This window comes from Sorex araneus, chromosome 8, assembly GCF_027595985.1.
Source record: "Sorex araneus isolate mSorAra2 chromosome 8, mSorAra2.pri, whole genome shotgun sequence".
NCBI classification, from domain to species: domain Eukaryota; kingdom Metazoa; phylum Chordata; class Mammalia; order Eulipotyphla; family Soricidae; genus Sorex; species Sorex araneus.
In genome coordinates, this window is record NC_073309.1 from 37,922,994 (window position 1) to 37,944,159 (window position 21,166).

The following is a 21,166-nucleotide window of genomic DNA, read 5'->3' on the forward strand; positions in this document are numbered from 1 at the left end:
CTCCCTCGGGCAACTGTTTCAGGACCCCAACCACCCCCCCCGCCCCCGCCAAACCCGGATGCATGCCCACCTCGAAACCCCTCGAAAGGACACGACACCCAAAGCCAAAGGCAGGCAGGAAGGAGCGCTCACCGGAGGTCTGACGGAGAGGCTTCCTTGGCGGATATATTCAATGGCAGCCTCCACCGAGGTCAGGCAGTATCCCAACTCGTCTTTGGCGGAGCTGCTAAATCTAAAGTTTTTGATATAACTCAAATTTGCCATCCTAACAAAAAAAGAAAAAAAAAGAAGATGAAGAAATGTTTTACTGCTGTACAATGAACACCTCTGCAGAAGCAATAGTGTTCTCGGGTATGGGAGGTCGGTTGGCTCCGGGAAGCCAATGCCTAACAGACCTGGGTCTCTATCTCGAGCGTGTGAACCCTGACCAGCAAGGAAAACTCCTGGCTACCCTCCGGGAATAGGCCAGGCTGTAGGAAGCTGTTATCACACAGTGAACCGAAGGGTCGGGGGGAAGTGGGGGAGAGAGGATGGGTGGGAAAGACAGATAAAAACTACAGTTCCCACAACAGCTGCAGTTTCCCCCCCACCAGGGTTTCGCTGCCGCTCCCAGAGTGTGCGACCCACGGAGATCAACGCTCGGGGTCCCAGTCTCTCAGCTGTGAGCGCACCCAGTTACCCTGTGGGGGCCAGAGGGGGGGCAGGCAGGTGCTGCGTCTGACCCCTAAGCATGGCCACAGGAGCAGGGATGCGGCTCAGGGACAGAGCACAGTCCTTGCTGGTGGCGGGGGGGGGGGCAAGGGGGCCTGGCGCAATCCCTTGCACCCCAGAAACGCCCGGGTATTCGATTTCTAGAGCCAGCACAGACGCCAGAGCCGTACCCTGGCGTCCATGTCTAAAGAGGCCACGTAACAGCAAGCATTACCAATTCGGGATCTCTGTTTTCACAAGCAGGTACAACAGGACGGAGAGCAGGTCGTCGGCACACATGGTCTCCAGGCTAACTGCAAGGGACAGACGCACGTTTAAAGCCCCCCTGAGACCTGACGGACCCACAGGCACACCCACTCCCGAGCACCACCACCCCATCCACAGAACCAGGGTGCAGCAAGGCCACACACTGGGGCAAAAGAACATGGGAGGTCCCAGGGAGCCCCTTCAGGGGTGTCCCTGAGCAGAACCCCAAGGGCCCTCGCCGCCTCCCTGACCAGATCAGGGGTCCCGGGGGGCGGGGGCTGGTGTGCGGAGTAAGGCTTGCGCAGGGCCACCACCAGAGCTGCTCCCCGCCCTACACCACTGTGTCCTTGGCAGCGTGTGACACGGGCACACAGCCTGGCTTTGCTCGTCTCTGTGAATTTCTATTTCGGTCAGCCCTTCACGGTACAGAAAAGCTGACCAGGATGACCCCCACCTTAACCCCAGTACACTGGGTCATGTCAACCAGAGGCTCCAGCTGCTGTGCCCTCCACACCTTCAGAGCCTGCACACCCACGGGCCTACCCTACCCTCTCTGATGCTTCAGGGAGTACACCTGCACCCCCCACCCTGCAGATCGCACTCGTCCACTGAGGAGACCATCCCCATCTGCACACAGAGATCTGCAGCTGACACCCCTTTCTGGTTTATCCTGGTTTACTTTTTTTTTTAATTTGCTTTTTTTTGGGTCACACCCAGCAATGCTCAGGGGTTACTCCTGGCTTTGCACTCAGGAATTACTCCTGGCGGTGCTTGGGGGACCATATGGGATGCCGGGGATCGAACCCGGGTCGGCCGCGTGCAAGGCAAACGCCCTACCCGCTGTGCTATCGCTCCGGCCCCCTATCCTGGTTTACTTTTGACAGTGAAAAATGTCAGACAACCTGGTTAAAGAAGCTTTGGTACATCTACACAATGGAATACTATGCAGCTGTTAGGAGAGATGAAGTCATGAAATTTTCTTATAAGTGGATGGACATGGAGAACATCATGCTAAGTGAAATGAGTCAGAAAGAGAGGCACAGACATAGAAGGACGACTGCACTCATGTGTGGAACATAAAGTAACTTAACATGAGACTGACGCCCAAGGACAGTAGAAACAGGGCCAGGAATATTGGTCCATGGTTGGAAGCCTGCCTCATGGGGGAGAAGGCAGCTGGAATAGAGAAGGGATCACTAAGTCAATGATGGTTAGAGAGGGGTCACTAAGTCAAAGTTGGGATGGGAGATGTGTGCTGAAAGTAGATAAAGGACCAAATGTGATAACCTTTCAGTTTTCTGTATTGCAAACCATAATGCCCAAAAGTAGAGAGTATGGAGGAAACTGTCTGCCACGGAGACAGGGGGAGGGTTGGAAGGGAGGGGTTATACTGGGGACATTGGTGGTAGAGAATGTGCACTGGTGGAGGGATGGGTGTCTGATCACTGTATGACTGAAACTCAAACACGAAAGCTTTGTAACTGTATTTCACGGTGATGCAATAAAAAAATAACAACTGAAAAAAAATTGCCAGACACGTATGAAATCCAGGAGTCCGGATGAATGAACACTTGATCCCCAAGTACCCAGCAGCCGTCTGGTCAGTTTCTTCATTCATCGTCATCCCGGGGCCCTACCCGACCCCAGGCCGCCAGGACTGCACCCCGTCCTCAGGAGACTTGGGGCATCTGCTGGCGCTGCAGAGCTGGGCTGCTGGCAGCCCACCCCGGGACACCCTGGTCCCCACGCACCTACCTCTCTGGCTCGGAGACTGTGTGATCAGCTGCACCACCTTCCGCAAACACACCAGCTTCTGCTGCGGGGACGTGCATTTGTTCAGCTGGGCCAGTTCCCTCTTCGCCCGGGGTATGTTGAAACTGCAAAGCGGGAGTGAGAAGGGACGGGGAGCGCAGCGTGAGGACGCTCCTGCCTTCGGCTAAGAGCACATCTCGGATGGGCCTTCCTCACGAGAGGCCGCTCCGCATGGGGAACTAAAGCCCTAGCCCGTCCGAGGCTCTCACGGGCCCCGTCAGTCACCAGGTGACAGAGGCGCACCAGAACGCTGAAAGGAAAAAGTGCTCGGCCCTTCCCCACGGCAGAACAGCTCCGAGACGGGCAGGAAAGTCTCGGGGGGACCAGCTCAGGGCCAGGCGTGCGGCTCCGAGCTAGAACACGCTTCTCACGCCTGAGAGCCTCGGCTCCATCAGTGCTCAGCCCGTGATGCACCGGGGGCGGGGGGGGGGGGCGGGGGGAACAGACACAAAACACTCCAGATGGCCAGCTGAGGTTTTTATTCCTCCTTGCTTTGCTGTTGGTTTCTGGGCCACACCCGGTGATGCTCCGGGGTTACTCCCAGCTCTGCACTCAGGAGTTACTCCTGGTGAAGCTCAGGGGACTGCCAGGGATCGAACTCGGGTCGGCACTATGCAAGGCAAGCGCCTCCTACCTGCTGTACTGTCTCTCTTGGGCCCCTTTTCATTTTTCTTGTCTTTTTGGTGCCAGGGATGGAACCCAGAGCCACACACACACACACACACACTCTTGGGCCCCTTTTAATTTTTCTTGTCTTTTTGGTGCCAGGAATGGAACCCAGGGCCACACACACACACACACACACACACACACACACACACACACACACACACACACACACACACACACACACACACAGTACACACAAGTACACTCTAGCCATGTATCAACGAAACTTCAAACTGTTTTAGAAAGAAGACAGCCTAAGGTTCAACTAACGACAGCAGTTCGGGAGACTCTCAAATGAGGACTTAACGTCCCCGTGGTGAGCTAAAACGATTTCCACGGATTTTCTTTTACTGAAGAATTTTTTGGATAATTCCATTAGCCTCCTGGTGGTAACAAGCAGTAAAAATTAAATTACTTTGGGGGGCTGTGACTGGGGGGAAAGGGCGGGGTGTGGGGGAGGGGTATCTGGGAGACAGTGGTGGAGGGAAGGTGACAGTGACGGTGGGTTTGGTGTTGAAACACTGAACGCCCCCGTAACAAAGGCAACACAAACAACTTTCGAAACCAAGTTTAAATGAAGTGGGGGAGGGGAGGAAGAGACCCCCCCACCGGGAGGTGCCAAGACGGGCAGTGGGCAGTGAGGTGCCCGGCTGGAGTGCCCTCCACCCCTCAGGCATGCCGGCAGCACCCGTTTGGGGCTCCCTAAGGCTCCTGCCAACTTCCTCCCTCTCCCTGGGGCGCTGCTCCCAGGCAGGAACCAAGTCAGAGCAGCGAGACGGCCCCCCCCACACACACCCAGCTCCGCCAGTCCCCACCCGCACCTGAACTCGGGCTTCACGCCGATCTCCCGCTGCTGCAGGTCCTGGAGGCTTCTCGTGATCTTGTTGAAGGCAGCATCCTAAGGGCGACAGATTTGAACGGAGCTTCGAGTTTCGTGAGGAAACAGGGGACTCGGCTTCCGCCTGGGCTGCGGCCGGCTCCGAACCTACCTCGCTGGCCTCCATGGTCCCCACGTATTTGAAGATGAGATCGTAGATGTCGTGATGGACATACATCTGGGGAACCACGGGGGGAAGGGGGAGGCACCGGGCTCAGAACAGGGGTCCAAGGGACCCCGGGCGAGCCCCGAAGGCGACACCCTCCCCGCCGGCAAGGCCTTACCTCCACGGCCTGCTTCATCAGGGCCATGTGGGCCTCCTGCTTGGCGAGCACCTTCTGCAGGACCAGAGAAGCGTGGTTAGGAGCCTGGGGGGCGGCGGGGGGTGGTGGGAGGGCCAGGGGCACCCGGGGGTCTCTCCCGGGAGGAGGTGCCACTGCTCACCAGGTGGGAGTCCCGGAGCAGCTGCTGCAGACATTTGGTGTAGAGGGCATTCACTGAGTCCTGGGGACAGAGCACAGACACACGCTCGCACCTGCAACTCGCCCCAGAGCCGCCGCTGAGGAGGCTTCGCAAGCTACAGCCCGTGAGCAAGCGCGGGGGTTCAATTACGTGAATTTTTTTTTTCTCCGACTTTTTAAAAAATTTATTTATTTTTTGTTTTTTTTTTTTTTTTTGGTCACACCCGGTGATGCACCAGGGTTACTCCTGGCTTTGCACTCAGGAATTACTCCTGGTGGTGCTCAGGGGGACGATATGGGATGCTGGGATGACATCGAACCCGGGTCAGCTGCGTGCAAGGCAAACACTGTACTATGGCTCCAGCCCCACTTTTTTTTTCTTTTTTTTTTGCTTTTGGGGTCACACCTGGCGATGCACAGGAGTCACTCCTGGCTCTGCACTCAGGAATTACCCCTGGTGGTGCTCAGGGGACCATATGGGATGCTGGGAATCGAACCCAGGTCAGCTGCATGCAAGGCAAACGCCCTACCCACTGTGCTACCGCTCCAGCCCCCCACTTTTTTCCTTTTAATTTAATTAATTTTAATTTCTTTTAATTTAATATCTGATGAACAATGGGGGGAGGGGAGAATCGCCCTTAGGGGGCCAGAGAGAGAGAGAGAGAGAGAGAGAGAGAACTCTGCGGGCGGGGGGGGGGGGATGCATGCCTTGTACGTGAGAGGCCCCGGCTCACTCCCCGGCATCACACAGGCCCCCGCAAGCATGCAGAGAGTCCTGGTCCTGCTGACCCAGGCGGTACCACCGCACTGGTCTGAGAACTCTCAGCCTGTGCTGCCGGAGTACCACGGGGATCAGCCTCGGGACCCCACCCCAGAGCACGGGGGAAGCCCCCTCGGGGTCAGCACAGATGACGAGGATATTCACCTCTGTATTTCCTCCCCCCCCCCCCACCCCCGTGATTCTCAAGTGCCCCGGGCTGGCCTGCAGCCAGAAAGGAACACCTGAGCCGCCTCCCAGGTCTGTGTGTGTTGGGGTGGGGGGAGGGAGGGGGTCCAGGGCACAGGTCGGGGGCTGCGCGGGCCCCGGGGCAGGCTACTGACTATGTGGTGACGCAGGCTCTTCCGCTCGCACTCCCGGAACGCGCGCTGGAAGGAGGCGATGCTCCGGTCAAAGCGCTCCGAGTGTCTCCCCAAGAACTCCCTCACGTCTTCGATGGTCTTCAGGGAGAAGGGATCCGAAGCTGCCGAGGGCTCTTCTGCAGAGGGGGGGGCGCACAGAGAGGGTCCTGCTGGCGGAAGCTCCCGCTGTCCCCTCGGGAGGGGGAAGCTGCCACAGTTCCCTTGGTCCAGTGCTCACGGGGCCTGGGACAGCATTTGGGGGTGGGGGGGTGGGGAGGGGAGAACGAGGGGCAGGGGCAGCCCCAGCTGCAGAGAGCGGAGTGCTCCTGTTGCTTGGAATTAATTTCCCAGGACCAGGCCTGGACTGTTGGCGGTCGGGCGCACTCAGGTGCGTGGAACAACCTGACCCCAGACTGGGAGAGCCGCAGAGCGCGGCAATCTATTACAGGGCAGCAGTGGAGCGGTGAGAGCCAGCCCGAGGGTCGAGGCCCAGAGACAAAGCCGGAGACTCCAGGCTGGACACCCCACCCCACCCCACCCCCAGCTGGGACGGCCAGCACTGACCCTGATAGAGGGCGCTGTCCCCGCAGCCCGGCTCCGGGGCTCAGGGTGGCCTCCGGACCAGGATCGAGGCAGGCTCCTGGGTATCCGATGGGTCAGGGCCTGCACACGCGTGTTTTGAAACGAGGACAGAGGGGGGGGCTGGCTCCCGAAGTACCTGCACTCTCTCTCTTCTCCAGCGGGTGGGCGATGCACAGGATGCTGAAGCTCTCCTCCTTCTCGTTGTAGAAGGTCTCCTCAAAGAGAATGGGCACCGAGAGTGGACTGGCAAAGCCGGCGCCGAGCTTGACCCTGTTGCCCTGGATGGAGACCTCCTGGAACAGAGCGGGCGCCCCGGTCCTGCAAACACTGCCATCCCACTCCCGGCGACCGTCGTCTGTTTCTCCCCCCACCCCCGCCCCCTTGGTTCATCCTGCGGCTGTGACTACCTACTGCCCGGAGCCGCCCCCCCACCAAACCATCCAGCAGGAAAGGCGTTTAACTATGCCCGCAGACCCCCCCCCCCCAGGGCTCAGGGGCAGAACGAGCTGATGCTGCCGCACAGCCGAGTGTCCCCTTCCTAGACCTGGGGAGACGCTCACGAGAACACGGAGGAGAGTCTGGTCATGGTGGCGAGCAGCGAGGCCACAAGCTGGCTTCTGACGCCTCTCTCTCTCTCTCTCTCTCTCTCTCTCTCTCTCTCTCTCTCTCTCTCTCTCTCTCCTCTCTCTCCCTCTCTCTCTCCCCCTCCCTCCCTCTCTCCCCCACCCTCCCTCCCTCCCTCTCTCTTTCTCTTCCTCCCTCCCTCTATCTCCCTCTCTCTCCCTCTCTATCTCTCTTTTCCTCCCACCCTCCCTCCATTTCTCCCCCTCCCTCCCTCCCTTCCTCCCTCCTTCCCTTCCTCCCTCTCTCTCTGTCTCTCTCTTCTCTCTCTCTCTCTCCTCTCTCTCCCTCTCTCTCTCCCTCCCTCTCCCTCTCTCCCCCTCCCTCCCTCCCTCCCTCTCTCTTTCTCTTCCTCCCTCCCTCTATCTCCCTCTCTCTCCCTCTCTATCTCTCTTTTCCTCCCACCCTCCCTCCATTTCTCCCCCTCCCTCCCTCCCTTCCTCCCTCCTTCCCTCCCTCTCTCTCTCTCTCTCTCTCTCTCTCTCTCTCTCTCTCTCTCTCTCCACGAGCTACCCCAAGGGCTAAGCCTCACGCCATGTGACCGGGCTCCCAGACCATGTGCCAGCTGGGGATCAGGGCCGGCCCAATTAGGTAAGGAACTCACCTCCCCGCCCCCTCACCTTAGGACCTACCAGCTCCCACTTCAACAGAGAAAATGCACGCCCCAGCGTGACTGTTTCACCACAGGAAGGGCCCACCCTTGGGGACTGGAGCAATAGCACAGCGGGTAGGGCGTTTGCCTTGCACACGGCTGACTCAGGTTTGATTCCCAGCATCCCATATGGTCCCCTGAGCACCACCAGGAGTAATTCCTGAGTGCAGAGCCAGGAGTAACCCCTGTGCATCGCCGGGTGTGACCCCAAAAGCAAAAAACAAAAAAGAAAGAAAGGGCTAATAGACACACCTGCTTGTGAGGGGAAAAACATGTGTCATACGGGGCCAGAGCGATAGTACAGTGGGTAGGGTGTTTGCCTTGCATGTGGCTGACCGGGTCCAATCCCTGGCATCTCAATATGCTCCCTGAGCACTGCCAGGAGTGATCCCTGAGTGCAGAGCCAGTAGTAAGCCCTGAGCACTGCCAGGTGTGTCTCCCATGCAAAAATAAATAAATAAATAATTTTTTGAGGGTGGTCATAAAGTATGTGACAATTCTGTAGTGAAGTTTAGTGACAGAAAGAATGTGACAGACATATTCAGCGCCGTGCAGAGAGGAGAGAGCCAGGCATCACAGGCTCCTGACTGCGGGGCAGGTCGGACCCCTCCTGAGGCTGCCTCAGTGCACCCAGTCCTGAGGGGGCATCTGAGGAACCCACGTGAGGGGGCGTCTCCAAGCAACACCCAATGCCAATGGCAGGAAGGACAAAGACAGACTGAGGAGCTGACCCCGCCTGAAGGAAACTGGGAAGAACCAGCAAGGACCACCATGAAGCTGGGTCCAGGCAAGGAGCGCCCCGCGGGAAGGGGGTGTCAGCATCGCAGCAGCGCCCGGGCAGGCCAGTGGGGGTGACACTGAGGGGGTGCGGGGAGGGGGGAGGGACCTGGGCAGCTCCAGTGATGAGAGCAGGAAGTCTGTATAAACACATGCAAAGAGACACACACCCCCAAAACAAGCACGGCTGGACCGAGTGATGGCACAGCTGAGTGGGCAGTGGAGCGTTTGCCTTGCACTCGGCTGACCTGGGTTCTGACCTGGGTTCCATCCCCGCATCTCACACGGCCCCACCCTGCCACAATCACCTCCAAGAGTGATTCCTGAGTGCAGAGCCTGGAGTAAGCCTTAGGCACAGCCGGGCGCACCCCCAAAATAAAACAAAACAAAAACCCCCAAGATGGATCATCTCCTTCTTCTGGACACGAGGAAATGGAAAGACATCCCCTGCTCATGGATTGGAAGAATTAATAATGTCAAAATGGTAATTCTCCCCAAAGCATTGTACAAATTCAATGCGATCCCTATAGGGATACCCTTGACATTCTTCAAAGAAATGGAGCAAGTGCTCCTGAAATTCATATGGAACAATAAGCCCCACGAAAAGCTAAAGCAATTCTTAGGAAAAAGAAAATGGGAGGAATCAACCACCCCAACTTCCAACTCTAATACAAAGGGGTAGTAATTAAAACAGCATGGTACTGGAACAAAGGCAGAGCTGCAGACCAATGGAACAGGGTTGAATACTCTGACACACACCCCCAAATACATGATCATCTAATCTCTGATAAGGGAGCAAGAAATGTGAAGTGGTGCAAGGAAAGCATGTTTAACAAACTGTGCTGGCAAAACTGGACAGCTACATACAAAAAAATGGGCTTAGACCTCCACCTATCACCATGTACAAAAGTCAGATCAAAATGGATTAAAGACCTCAACATCAGACCAGAATCCCTAAGGTACATTGAAGATAAGGTCGGCAAAACCCTCCGCGACATTGAAGCCAACGGTATCTTCAAAGCTGACACGCCACTGGCCAAGCAAGTGAAAACAGAGATAAATAAATGGGACTATCTCAAACTAAGAAGCTTCTACACCTCAAAAGAAACAGTGACCAAAATACAAAGACAATCTACAGATGGGAAAGGATATTTACGCAGTACCCATCCGATAAAGGGTTGATAACAAGGATATACAATGCACTGGTTGAACTCCACAAGAAGAAAACTGCCGACCTGATAAAAAAATGGGGTGATGAAATGAAAAGAAACTTTCCCAAAGAAGAAATCCGAATGGCTGAGAGGCACATGAGAAAATGTTCAACATCACTAATCATCAGGGAGATGCAGATCAAAACAACAATGAGATATCATCTCACACCACAGAGACTGGCCCACATCCCAAAAAACAAAAGCAACCGCTGTTGGTGTGGATGTGGGGAGAAAGGGACTCTCCTTCACTGCTGGTGGGAATGCCGACTGGTTCAGCCCTTTTGGAAAACAATATGGACGATTCTCAAAAAATTAGAAATTGAGCTTCCATTTGACCCAGCAGTACCACTCCTGGGAATATATCCTGGAGAGGCAAAAAGCTATAGTAGAAATGACATCTGCATTTCTATGTTCATTGCAGCACTGTTTACAATAGCCACAATCTGAAAAAAACCAGAGTGCCCAAAAACAGATGACTGGTTAAAGAAACTCTGGTACATCTACACAATGGAATATTATGTAGCTGTCAGAAAACATGAAGTCATGAAATTTGCATATAAGTGGAAAGTATCATGCTGAGTGAAATGAGTCAGAAAGAAAGAAACAGACATAGATTGCACTCATAAGTGGAATATAAAGTAGCTGAGAGGTACAAGCTTGTAATGATGCAATTTCTGGCAAATATTTCTCTGGACTTAGTTACTAAAATACTAAAATACAGAAATCCAAAACCATGTGGCTGCTAGTGCAGCCACTTGACCTCATATCTCTTCATTCTCAGCAATGGAAAACAAATTATCAAATGCTTCCTTTTCAGCAGGTCTGACTTTAGAGGGGAGAAACTCCAAATAATAATAGTGAGGGTTTTTTTGTTGAAATATTGAATGTAATCAAAGTAAAGTGAAAGTAAAGTGAAATTTATCAGTTACACAGGCGGGGTGGGGGGCTGGGGAGGTGGGGGGTGGGGGGAGGTATACTGTGATTCTTGGTGGTGGAATATGTGCACTGGTGAAGGGATGGGTGTTCAAGCATTGTATAATTGGGACTTAAACCTGAAAGCTTTGTAACTTTCCACATGGTGATTCAATAAAAGAATAAATTAAAAAATAAAAATAAAAAAAAAGATGCATCTCCTTCTTCAGAGAACATGACAAGGAAATTATTGGTCTCCTCATTGTTTATTGATTAGAACAGGAGTTTATGGTTTCTGTAAAAAAAAAAAAAAAAAAAGGAAGAGCCGTCTATTTGGGACAGGGAGTGGGGGGGAGATAAAAGGGACCAGGGCAACAGTGTAACAGGCAGGGCACTGGCCTTGAACGTGGCTGATCCAGGTTCGATTCCTGGCACCCCAAGTAGTCCGCAGAGCCCACCAGATGTGATCCCTGAGCACAGAGCCAGGAGTAAGCCCTGAGCACTGCTGGGTGTGGTCCCCAAACCAAAAATAAACAAACAAACACGGAAAAATTTAACAGGTGGGGAAAGGCAGCATTCAAGTTTTCACTTCACTGTTAGGTCCTAGAGGTCTGAGCTTGTTTCTGACAAAACTCAGCTGACTGGGGGCCGGAGCAATAGCACAGCGGGTAGGGCATTTGCCTTGCACGAGGCCGACCTGGGTTCAATTCCCGGCATCCCATATGGTCCCCCAAGCACCGCCAGGAGTAATTCCTGAGTGCAAAGCCAGGAGTAACCCCTGAGCATCGCTGGGTGTGACCCAAAAAGCTAAAAAAAACCCAAAAAACTCAGCTGACTGACCTCGTGGGGTAGGACACAGGACAGAAGGTGACCTAATGTGACCCCAGGAGGGAGGGACGGGAGCCACAGGACAGCTGGAAGGGTGCCCATACCCCGGGTGGTTCCCTCAGCCCCCACCAGGAGTGATCCCTGGGCCGAGAACCCGGAGCAAGCCACACGCAGCAAAGGTAAGACTCCCAAACGGCCGAAGAAGAGAGCACCCCAGGAGGAGGAGGAGGTGGTGGTCCAGCAACCCCCCACAGGCCCTGCCCCGCACGCTCAGCTGGCCCTGCTTCCTAAGCCACGTCCTCCCCCCTCCTCGCCCCAGGTGGGTGCTTCTCTCCCTCTCCCTCCCACACCCCACGGGCGACCCCGAAACCCAGGGGACACGGGTACCTTTCCACTGAAGGTCTGGAAGTGCTCCTCCCCGGGGGCCAAGAGATAGGACTCGAAGTGGTAGGTGGACTGGACGCTGCTCGGCAGGCTTCCCTGGCAGGGAACCAGGACCTGGAAGACAGACAGGGCGCTTCAGAGACAGGGCCCGCAGGACGCGCGCGCGCGTGTGTATGTATGTGTGTGTGTGTGTGTGTGTGTCTTTACCCCACCCCTGGCTACCAGGACACGGGTTCCCTGCCCACATTAGCCAGATTCCGGGTGTGTGTGTGTGTGTGTGTGTGTGTGTGTGTATGTGTGTGTCTTTACCCCACCCCTGGCCACCAAGACACGGGGTTCCTTGCCCACATTAGCCACGTTCTGGTGTCTGTGTGTGTGTGTCTTTGCCCCACCCCCGGCCACCCCAGCCGCCAAAGCCACTCCCATCCCCCACCCTGAGCTCCCCGCCCATCTCTTCTCTTCCAGGTGCCTCTGCTGCCGGGGCCTGGCTGTGAGCACAGCGTACAAGGCCAGGGAGCCGCCAGAGAAGCTGCAGGCCACCAGACTCCAGGCGGAGCGGGGAAGGCCCGGGCTCCCGGGACCCTTCTGACCTGGCAGCCGCACACGCTTCGGAGGAGCTGGGGATCCCGCTGAGCTCCTGCACTCAGGGGGGCACAGTCCCCCCCATCCTCTGAGCGTGTCAGAGCAGTGAGAGAATGGGGGTGGGGGGTCAGAGGTGAGGGTGAGCACAGCCCCGGCCCTGGACAGTTCCCCACACCCGGGCATTTTTGCCCCGACACCTCCCTGAGAGCAGGAGCCCGGCCGCAGAGCCACCACTGGCCGCATCCCTGGACACCCGGGTCCCGGTGGGCAGTCAGAGCGCAGACTCCACCGGAGCTGCCAGGGAAGAGCGCCAGGCCCCTCTCGGCCTTTTGCAAGTGAAGCTGTCCCGACTCCGGGGGGGGAGGCACTGCCAAGGGTTCCCGTTCCAGGGATGCCACAGGGCAGAGCAGGGCGGGACCGTCGCACGGTCGGGCCCAGGGCAGAGGATCAAACCAGGTGGAACTCTGGATCTGCTCAGGCCCCAGGGGAGCTGCCCACTCACCCCCACTTCTCATGACCGTGACCCCCCGGCCCCCACCACTGGAGCCACAGTACAGCGGGCAGGGCTCTTGCCTTGCACACGGCCGACCCGGGTCGATCCCCGGCATCCCATGTGGACCCCAGAGCGAGCACCGCCAGGAGTGATTCCTGCGTGCACGGCCAAGAGTAAGCCCTGAGCATGGCCAGGACAGGCCCAAGCAAAAAAGCAAAAAATCTTCACTTTGGGGGGCCAGAGTGATAGGACAGCGGGTAGAGCGTTTGCCTTGCACGCAGCTGACCTGGGTTCGATCCCCAGCATCCCATGTGGTCCCCTGAGTGATTCCTGAGTGCAGAGCCAAGAGGAACTCTGAGCATCGACAGCTGTGGCCAAATCTCCTCCCCTCCCAAATAAAAAACCCACTGTGTTAAATAACTGGAAATAAAGCTTATCTCTTAAAAAAAAAAAAAAACAACTTCACTTTGGGGCCAGAGTAGCAGGACAGCATCACCTGGGCACCACCAGGAGAGACCCCTGAGCAAAGCAGAAGGTGGTCCCTGAGCACTGCTGGCTTTGGTCTAACCCTCCCCCCACCCCAATAAACCCCATGTATTAAAAAATAATATAGTAAGACTAGACTGTAGCCTCAATACAGAGCTTCTTGGCCTTGCAATGGGGTTACCCTGGTGTGTTACAGACAAGAAACATAATTCAGCACTGACAGGGAGCTATGCTGGCTCCCAGCCCACACGAGAAGAGACCATTTCCCCACTGTTTCTACTAAGGCTCAGCACTTTCACACAGGCCTCGAGCCGGAAAGTCCTGCCAGGAGCCGAGGTGGGCACAGAGGGGAGCTCTCTCTCGGGCTCCTGTGGGAACAGGTCCCAGGCATGCGATGCTCCAGGAAGTGTGGACAGTGCCCAGGCATTGCTGTGTGGGCTGCACCAGGAACCCCGCCCTGCTCTCCTCGAAACTTCCACACCTCCCTCTCACCCGTGTCTGCCTTTCTCGAGGTTTCCATCGGCTATTCAGCGCTAAGCTAGGGGCAATCACTGAGCAGCCCGGGAGCCAGAGGACCCGGCCGAGCCAAGTCCCCGCGCTCTCTCTCAGGGGCTGCCCTGAGCACCCCTGTCTTCCACACCCCAGAGTCGCACTTGGGGCGGGGAGGGCGCACCCCTACTTTGGACTCGTGACAATATGAAAGAATAACTGAAGCATTTTTCAGCTTGAATGATGGCACTGCGGTTACATTTTTAGAAAGAATCCTTATCATAAAAAAATACAGCCCTAAATCAGTACAGATGGAACCGCACGACCAACTTATATAATGTTCCGGGATGGGCTTCAAAATAACCCGGTGGCTGAAGGAGGATGGCAGCAGGGGTGACAGGAGTCGGGCCAAGGATCGGAGTGTGAGCGTGTCAGAGGGCACCCAACACTGCTTCCACTCTTCCTTTAGGCCTCAGGTCTAGTCCCTTCCCTTTGGGGTCTACTCTGCAATGACAAGACACACCAGCTGTGGGGACCATGAGGGGCTCTGGCTGTGGGGACTGTGGGGTGACTGACTGTGGGGACTGTGGGGGTGACTGGCTGTGGGGACTGTGGGGGTGACTGTGGGGACTGTGGGGTGACTGGCTGTGGGGACTGTGGGGGTGACTGTGGGGGTGACTGTGGGGACTGTGGGGTGACTGGCTGTGGAGACTGTGGGGGTGACTGGCTGTGGGGACTGTGGGGTTGACAGGCTGTGGGGACTGTGGGATTGACAGGCTGTGGGGCTGTGGGGGTGACTGGCTGTGGGGACTGTGGGGTTGACAAGCTGTGGGGACTGTGGGGTTGACAGGCTGTGGGGACTGTGGGGTTGACTGGCTGTGGGGACTGTGGGGTTGACAGGCTGTGGGGACTGTGGGGTTGACAGGCTGTGGGGACTGTGGGGGTGACTGGCTGTGGAGACTGTGGGGTGACTCTGGCTGTGGGGACTGTAGGGGTGACTGGCTGTGGGGACTGTGGGGGTGACTCTGGCTGTGGGGACTGTGGGGGTGACTCTGGCTGTGGGGACTGTGGGGTGACTGGCTGTGAGGACTGTGGGGGGTGACTGGCTGTGGGGACTGTGGGGGTGACTGGCTGTGGGGACTGTGGGGGTGACTGGCTGTGGGGACTGTGAGGTGACTGGCTGTGGGGACTGTGGGGTGACTGGCTGTGGGGACTGTGGGGTTGACAGGCTGTGGGGACTGTGGGGGTGACTGGCTGTGGGGACTGTGGGGTTGACAGGCTGTGGGGACTGTGGGATTGACAGGCTGTGGGGCTGTGGGGGTGACTGGCTGTGGGGACTGTGGGGTGACTCTGGCTGTGGGGACTGTGGGGTGACTCTGGCTGTGGGGACTGTGGGGGGAGATCCAGGGTCACACACGTGACACCGGGGTCCCACCCCTGCTAAGGCGCCGGCACGCGTGTGGAGCTGGTGCTGAACACACCTGGTTACAGTGGTCACGACACCCACTTTTAGCCGTGGTGCCCAGATCCCGCCGGAATCCTGCGTGGTGCAGGTGGGGCGGTGCCGGGGGCTACAGTGGACGCTCACACCTGCAAGGATGATTCCCTGCCATCAGGCCACCCCAGAGCACTATTTCTACTCTCTACGTGTTTGAGGTTTAGGACAAAACTTTTCAATGTTCACGAGAGGGGAAGGGGCCTCCCCTGGGGCTGAGGCGAGAAGCCCCAGGAGCTGTGACCAGGCTCCCCGGGCCTCAGGACCCCGGAGACTGTCCCTAACAAGCGCGTCAGGGACCGTTCTAGGAACGGTGGTCTCTCTGTCTTGTCTCTTATCTCTGAAGCTGAGGACTGAGCCCAGGGTGTCGTCAGCCTGCAGAACCGCTGGGTCCCCAGCCCCTAGGGGTTGTCTGTGTCCCAGCTGGAGAGACCCACAGACGGTGCTCCCGCCTCCATGCTCAGGGCCCGGCCCAGGCAAGGAAGGGCCCGGGAGGGACCCGCAGATTCTGAGACGCCTCCGCCACGCCGCCCGGCTACAGGGCCCTTCTGTCTGCCTGCTCTCCTAGGCTGCCTCCACCTCCCCAACTCTCCGCAAGCACAACCAGCTCCTGCTGCCGCTGTGCCCCGTGACAGCCCCCCACTATGGGCACGGGTGTCTGTGGGGATGTGGGGGCCCCGTCATCGCAGGTGCCTTCCGGTTCCCGGCAGTCAATGCCGCCGGGGCATTCTGCTGCTGGCAGAGGCCAGGGGCTGGGCTCTCCGGGCACCGTTCTCCTCCACCCGCACAGCGACGGCCAGTAGGAGCCTGGCCCGTGTGCGTGGGGAGCCAAGAGAAGGCTAAGTGCACAGGGGGCTCGCCTACGAGAGCTCCCCAGCACCTCCTGGAGTGGAGCTCAGGGGGCTCAGACAGCTTCGAACAAAGTTCAGCGACAGCAAACAGACTGGGGAGCTCTTCAGTGTGTGGAAGGGCCGCCCCCCCACACCTCCAGCTCCGCTGGGCCTGAGAAGTAGCATGTCACAGGGCCGAGCATGAAAGCACCCAGCCTGAGGGAGACCCACTGAGAAAGAGGAGAACTGTCTGGGCCCCCAGGGCCCACAGTGTGAGTGCCTTTCGCAGATAAGAAGGAGGCATGCGGGGGGGCCAGAGCAATGGTCCAGGGGGGAGGGCGTTTGTCTTGCACGTGGCTGACCTGGGTTCAATCCCTAGCATCCCGTATGGTCCCCCAACTACCACCAGGAGTAATTCCTGAGTGCAGAGCCAGGAGTAATTCCTCAGCACTGCTGGGTGTGGCCCCCCAAAAAACAAACTAACCCCCCCAAAAAAAAATATGGAGGCATATTCACATGTCAGAAGAACAGGATGTGTGCTCATTGGCAGAAAAACGGGACACTCATGTGGGTGGATCAATCAAGTGGCTACCTACTACTTATTTTTCAGCCAATCAGTAGCTTAGGTACTGTCTGACTACTCTGTTTTGATGTCTGTTTTACTGTTGTCTTTGGTTTCTTATTTGGGGGGGGGGGTTTCTATATTCATCACTGAATTGTTCACCTGTCGTCCTACTAATAGTCCTATTTTTTTTTCATCAGTAGATTGCTCTGCTAACCGCTTATTTTCGGCTTCTGTATCCAGCTCGCTTGCTTGCTTAGCGTGGGAATGGGAGGTGAACGGGGTCCATCAAAAGCTCGGGAAGACAATTCAGGTGGCTGCTCTTCTGTTCAAATTCTGGGCAGAGAGAACAGTCACTGATTCGCTAGTAAAAAAAATCCCTGACTTCAGGGGCCGGAGCGATAGCACAGCGGGTAAGGCGTTTGCCTTGCACGTGGCCAACCCGGGTTCAATCCCCGGCATCCCATATGGTCCCCCAAGCATTGCCAGGAGTAATTCCTGAGTGCAAAGCCAGGAGTAACCCCTGAGCATCGCTGGGTGTGACCCAAAAAGGAAAAAAAAAATCTCTGACTTCAATTGTGTGCCTCTCTCCCTTGGCCTGTGACACTGCCCAGCTGCCTGGGTATCGCCAGGAGAAGAGGGGACAAAACCCCAAACTTTCTACCCTCCTGCCTCATAAGTGTCATTAGGAGCTAGGATGGGGGCTAAGTGCGGGTCACACTGACACTGGCCATTGGTCCAGGTTCCATCCCGGGTAGCGCATGGTCCCTCGAGCACCACCAGGTGTGGCTCCGGCAGCTCCCAGGCACCGCAGGGGTGGTCCAAGCCATCCTCAGCACCACAGCACCCCTGCAGCCCGTCCTTGAACCCTCACTGTGAACAGAACTGCTGGGAGAGGGCCGTCAGCCCCTGAGCACTGCTTGGGAGCTCCACCGAAGCAAGGCAGCAAAACCAAAGCAGGACTCTGCGCTGGCAGCACCCTGCCCAATCCAGGTTTGGCACTCCTCCACGGAGCCCACAGCAGTCTAGGCCATTCTGGTCCTGCCTGTCTTTCTGGGGTTCTCCAAATGCACACCAAAGTTCCGTGCCACACTTCCTACTCATCGGTAGGACCCTGGAAACCCAGAACCCAGCACAAACTGGGGGAAGGGTCCAGAGAAATGAAGAGCTGAGGGCCCCATGTGATTGTCCAGTGGGTAGGGCATTTGCCTTACATGCAGCCAACCCAGGTTCGATCCCCAGCATCCCATAGGGTCCCCCCAAGTCTCGCCAGGAGTGATCCCTGAGCACTGAGCCAGGAGTAAGCCCTGAGCACAGCCATGTGTGGCCCAAAATCAAAGCTGGGGGGGGGGGGAAACTCATATCTTAAAATAGAGAATGAAATCTAAGTTCAATACGAGAAAACAGGAAACGCATCTGGGAACAGCGCCGAGATAGTCGAGCCGGTCCCCTGTCCCGTCATACGGTTTGTGTATGTGTGTGGAGAGTGGGGAGACTTTCATCTGGAACCTGCATCCACCATCCCACCAGAAGTGAGTCTCGGGGGCCACCAGGGCATTTATGAAGCACCGAGGCGCTCACCAGTCTGCAAACCCCTTTTGAGAATGCGTGGTCAGCCAGCAGACACAGAGGAGAGCACTGAGACCAGGCGAGGGTGACACAGGGTCCCAGCCACAGCCAGCAGGGCCACAGCTCACTGTCCACACCGGTCCTGCCAGCACTCCTTCCCCGGAACTCTGCAGAGAAGCTGGCCTCGCTGATTCTCACACCCACAGAGTGAGGCCAAGCAAGGCCAGACGGCAATGCAGCAAAATGTGGCACCGTCTTCCCCCCCCACCCCCAGCCCCCTGCCAACAGCCTTGGGACCCTGTGGTCTCCCGGGGACCACCAGGAGCTCCTGAGGGCACAGCAGAAAAAAGATCTCCTACTCCTCAGTATGGCCCCAAAAGAAGGTGACCAAGATGGACAAGTTCCTTTGAGGGCAGGAGGAGTTCGATTCCATGAATATATATATACATATGTATGTGTGTGTGTATGTGTATTTCACCTCAGCAACATGACTCACAACAGTGCTAGTATTTATGCATTAGGTGTCCACTGGCATTATGTGCCAACATCCCCTCCCACTGGCCCTCATCACCCCATCCCTTCTCACCTCACAATACAAAAGTTCTCATTTAAAACTTTTCCCAGGGCCTGGAGCGATAGTACAGCGGGTAGGGCATTTGCCTTGCATGTGGCCGAGCTCGGGTTCAATTCCCAGCATTCCAAATGATCCCCCGAGCACCGCAAGGAGTAATTCCTGAGTGCATACGCCATGAATAACCCCTGAGCATCAAAGAGTGTGACCCAAAAAAGAAAAAAAAAAAAAACCACCACTTTTCCCAATGGGGCCGGAGAGAAAGTACAGCAGAAAAGGTGTTGGCCTTGGGGCTGGAGCAATAGCACAGCAGGTAGTTGCCTTGCACGCGGCCAACCCGGGTTCGATTCCCAGCATCCCATTTGCCCTCCCCCCCACCCGAGCACCACCAGGGGTGATTCCTGAGTGCAGAGCCAGGAGTAACCCCTGAGCATCGCCAGGTGTGACCCAAAAAGCAAAATTAAAAAAAAAAAAAAGAAAGAAAAGGTGTTGGCCTTGCACGCAGCTGATCCAGGTACAAGCCCCGGCACCCAATTTGGTCCCCCAAGTCCTCCGAGGAGTGATCTCTGAGCTTAGGGCCAAGAGTAAGCTCTGAGCACTCCCAGGTGTGCCAAAATATTATAAATAAATAAATATAACTCTTCCTCTAAGTGGGTCCAGAGACTTGGCACAGCCAGTAGGACGCGTGCATGAGCTCAACCCAGGTTCAATCCCCAGCACCCCGTCTGGTCGCCCAAGCCCACCAGGAGTGAGCCCTGAGGCAGGGTCAGGCACAAACCCTGAGCACCACTGGGTTTACGCCTCCAAACTTTTCGCTGAAGTGAACTCGGAAGTGAGCCCACTCGGGAGCCGTGCTGAATGCCGGATGGGCGCCTTCCCGCAGGCCCCGGCGGGTGCTCCCAGAGCGGCACCCGCCCGCCCCAGCAGGGCACTTCTGAAAAGCAAGTGGAAGTCACGGCCGATAATAGCTCTCATCTGGGCAGCATTTCAAAAACATCAGAAAACAGCGATGGGGAGGAACCAGCGCCCAGCTAACAGGACGGCTCTGCACTCAGCTTCTTCTGAGACTCTGACCACACTATAATTAGCCTCGCCTGCCCAGGCGTGGCCGCTCCTCTTACTAGGATTTAAGTGTCAAGCGGGGAAAGGCAGTGATATATACTCCTATTTCCTGCTGACTCCCCTGCATCAATCACAATGCCCGCCCCAGGGCAGCACTCCGTACCCACGAAATACACGGATTTCTCTGGGTGAGAAATTTTTTTTTGCATATTTCATGGTCACCTTTGGAAACAGCTGAAATCTCTGAATTTTCTTTCTTTTCTTTCTTTTTTTTTTTTTTTAATGCCAAGGCTTCTAAAATCCAAAAAATTCTGGGAGGGGCTCAAAGGGTTAGAGCACATGCCTTGCACGCAGGAGCCCAAAGGCACGTCACATGGCAGGAACACGCCGGGACACCGTGAGAGAAGCAGGGAGTGTCTGTGTGAGGAGACAGAAGGTTTCTCAAGGGGAGGCACAGACAGGCAGTGCCAAGAGCCCAGCACAGCCATGCTCAGAGCCACACGCCCTGAATGCCACCAGCCTGGGCACCGGAAGTCACAGCACTGCAGGCGGCATGCGTGGATGCCATGATGCACCCACCGGCCGCCTCCCCCGAACCCTGCAGGCTTCTCAGTCAGGGGTCTCGCCGCCCCTGTTGGCTTTTATGGCTATGGCCTCTATTATAAGGAAGTGGGAAGGAGGAAGTGATGGAGGGATGTGTCCCCAGGTTCGGGGGAAAGGCAAGGCCAGTCCCAGGAGGCGTCCTGGAGAAAGACAGCTCGTGACGGTCCCTTTCTGCTCATCAGGAAACGGAGTGTGGTCAGGCGCTCGTGACAAGGAAGAAAGATCTGTCACGGGCTCCCTCTAAATTTCAGCGCCCCCCCCCCGCCTCCCACAACTCTGCCATATTTCAGGCCCCACCAGCCGTGGTGGGACAGTGCCCAGAACGGGCGACCCTTAGCGGAGACATACTTACGATGCCATGGATTTGAGCCACCCTGTGGCACAAGTCCGGACGCCACTTCTGAAGAGCCAGGTAGAAAGGGTTCTTCAGGAGATCTTCATCATACAGAGCCATAGGGACGTCAGAGGGGGCGAAGGGCGTCTCCTGGCGAGAGAGGAGGGAAGAGTGAGCGGGCCACCTTCTCATGTACACAGCACGGAAGACCCAACGGGCCAATTTCTA

General features: G+C 56.5%; 1 protein-coding gene across 1 annotated transcript in view; it reads right to left on the reverse strand.

Moving 5' to 3' along the window:
- ANKRD27 (ankyrin repeat domain 27) overlaps positions 1 to 21,166 on the reverse strand; it is a 60,240-nt gene that overhangs the window by 24,723 nt on the left and 14,351 nt on the right. The window contains exons 2-12 of the mRNA XM_055145503.1: positions 20,957 to 21,088; positions 11,866 to 11,976; positions 6,614 to 6,770; positions 5,878 to 6,032; positions 4,760 to 4,819; positions 4,600 to 4,653; positions 4,428 to 4,493; positions 4,260 to 4,336; positions 2,713 to 2,834; positions 926 to 1,004; positions 133 to 265 (exon numbers count right to left, since the gene is read on the reverse strand). Coding sequence (XP_055001478.1) covers positions 133 to 265; positions 926 to 1,004; positions 2,713 to 2,834; positions 4,260 to 4,336; positions 4,428 to 4,493; positions 4,600 to 4,653; positions 4,760 to 4,819; positions 5,878 to 6,032; positions 6,614 to 6,770; positions 11,866 to 11,976; positions 20,957 to 21,058 — 1,116 coding nt within the window. The 5' untranslated portion in view covers positions 21,059 to 21,088. The remainder of the gene's footprint in view (positions 1 to 132; positions 266 to 925; positions 1,005 to 2,712; positions 2,835 to 4,259; positions 4,337 to 4,427; positions 4,494 to 4,599; positions 4,654 to 4,759; positions 4,820 to 5,877; positions 6,033 to 6,613; positions 6,771 to 11,865; positions 11,977 to 20,956; positions 21,089 to 21,166) is intronic.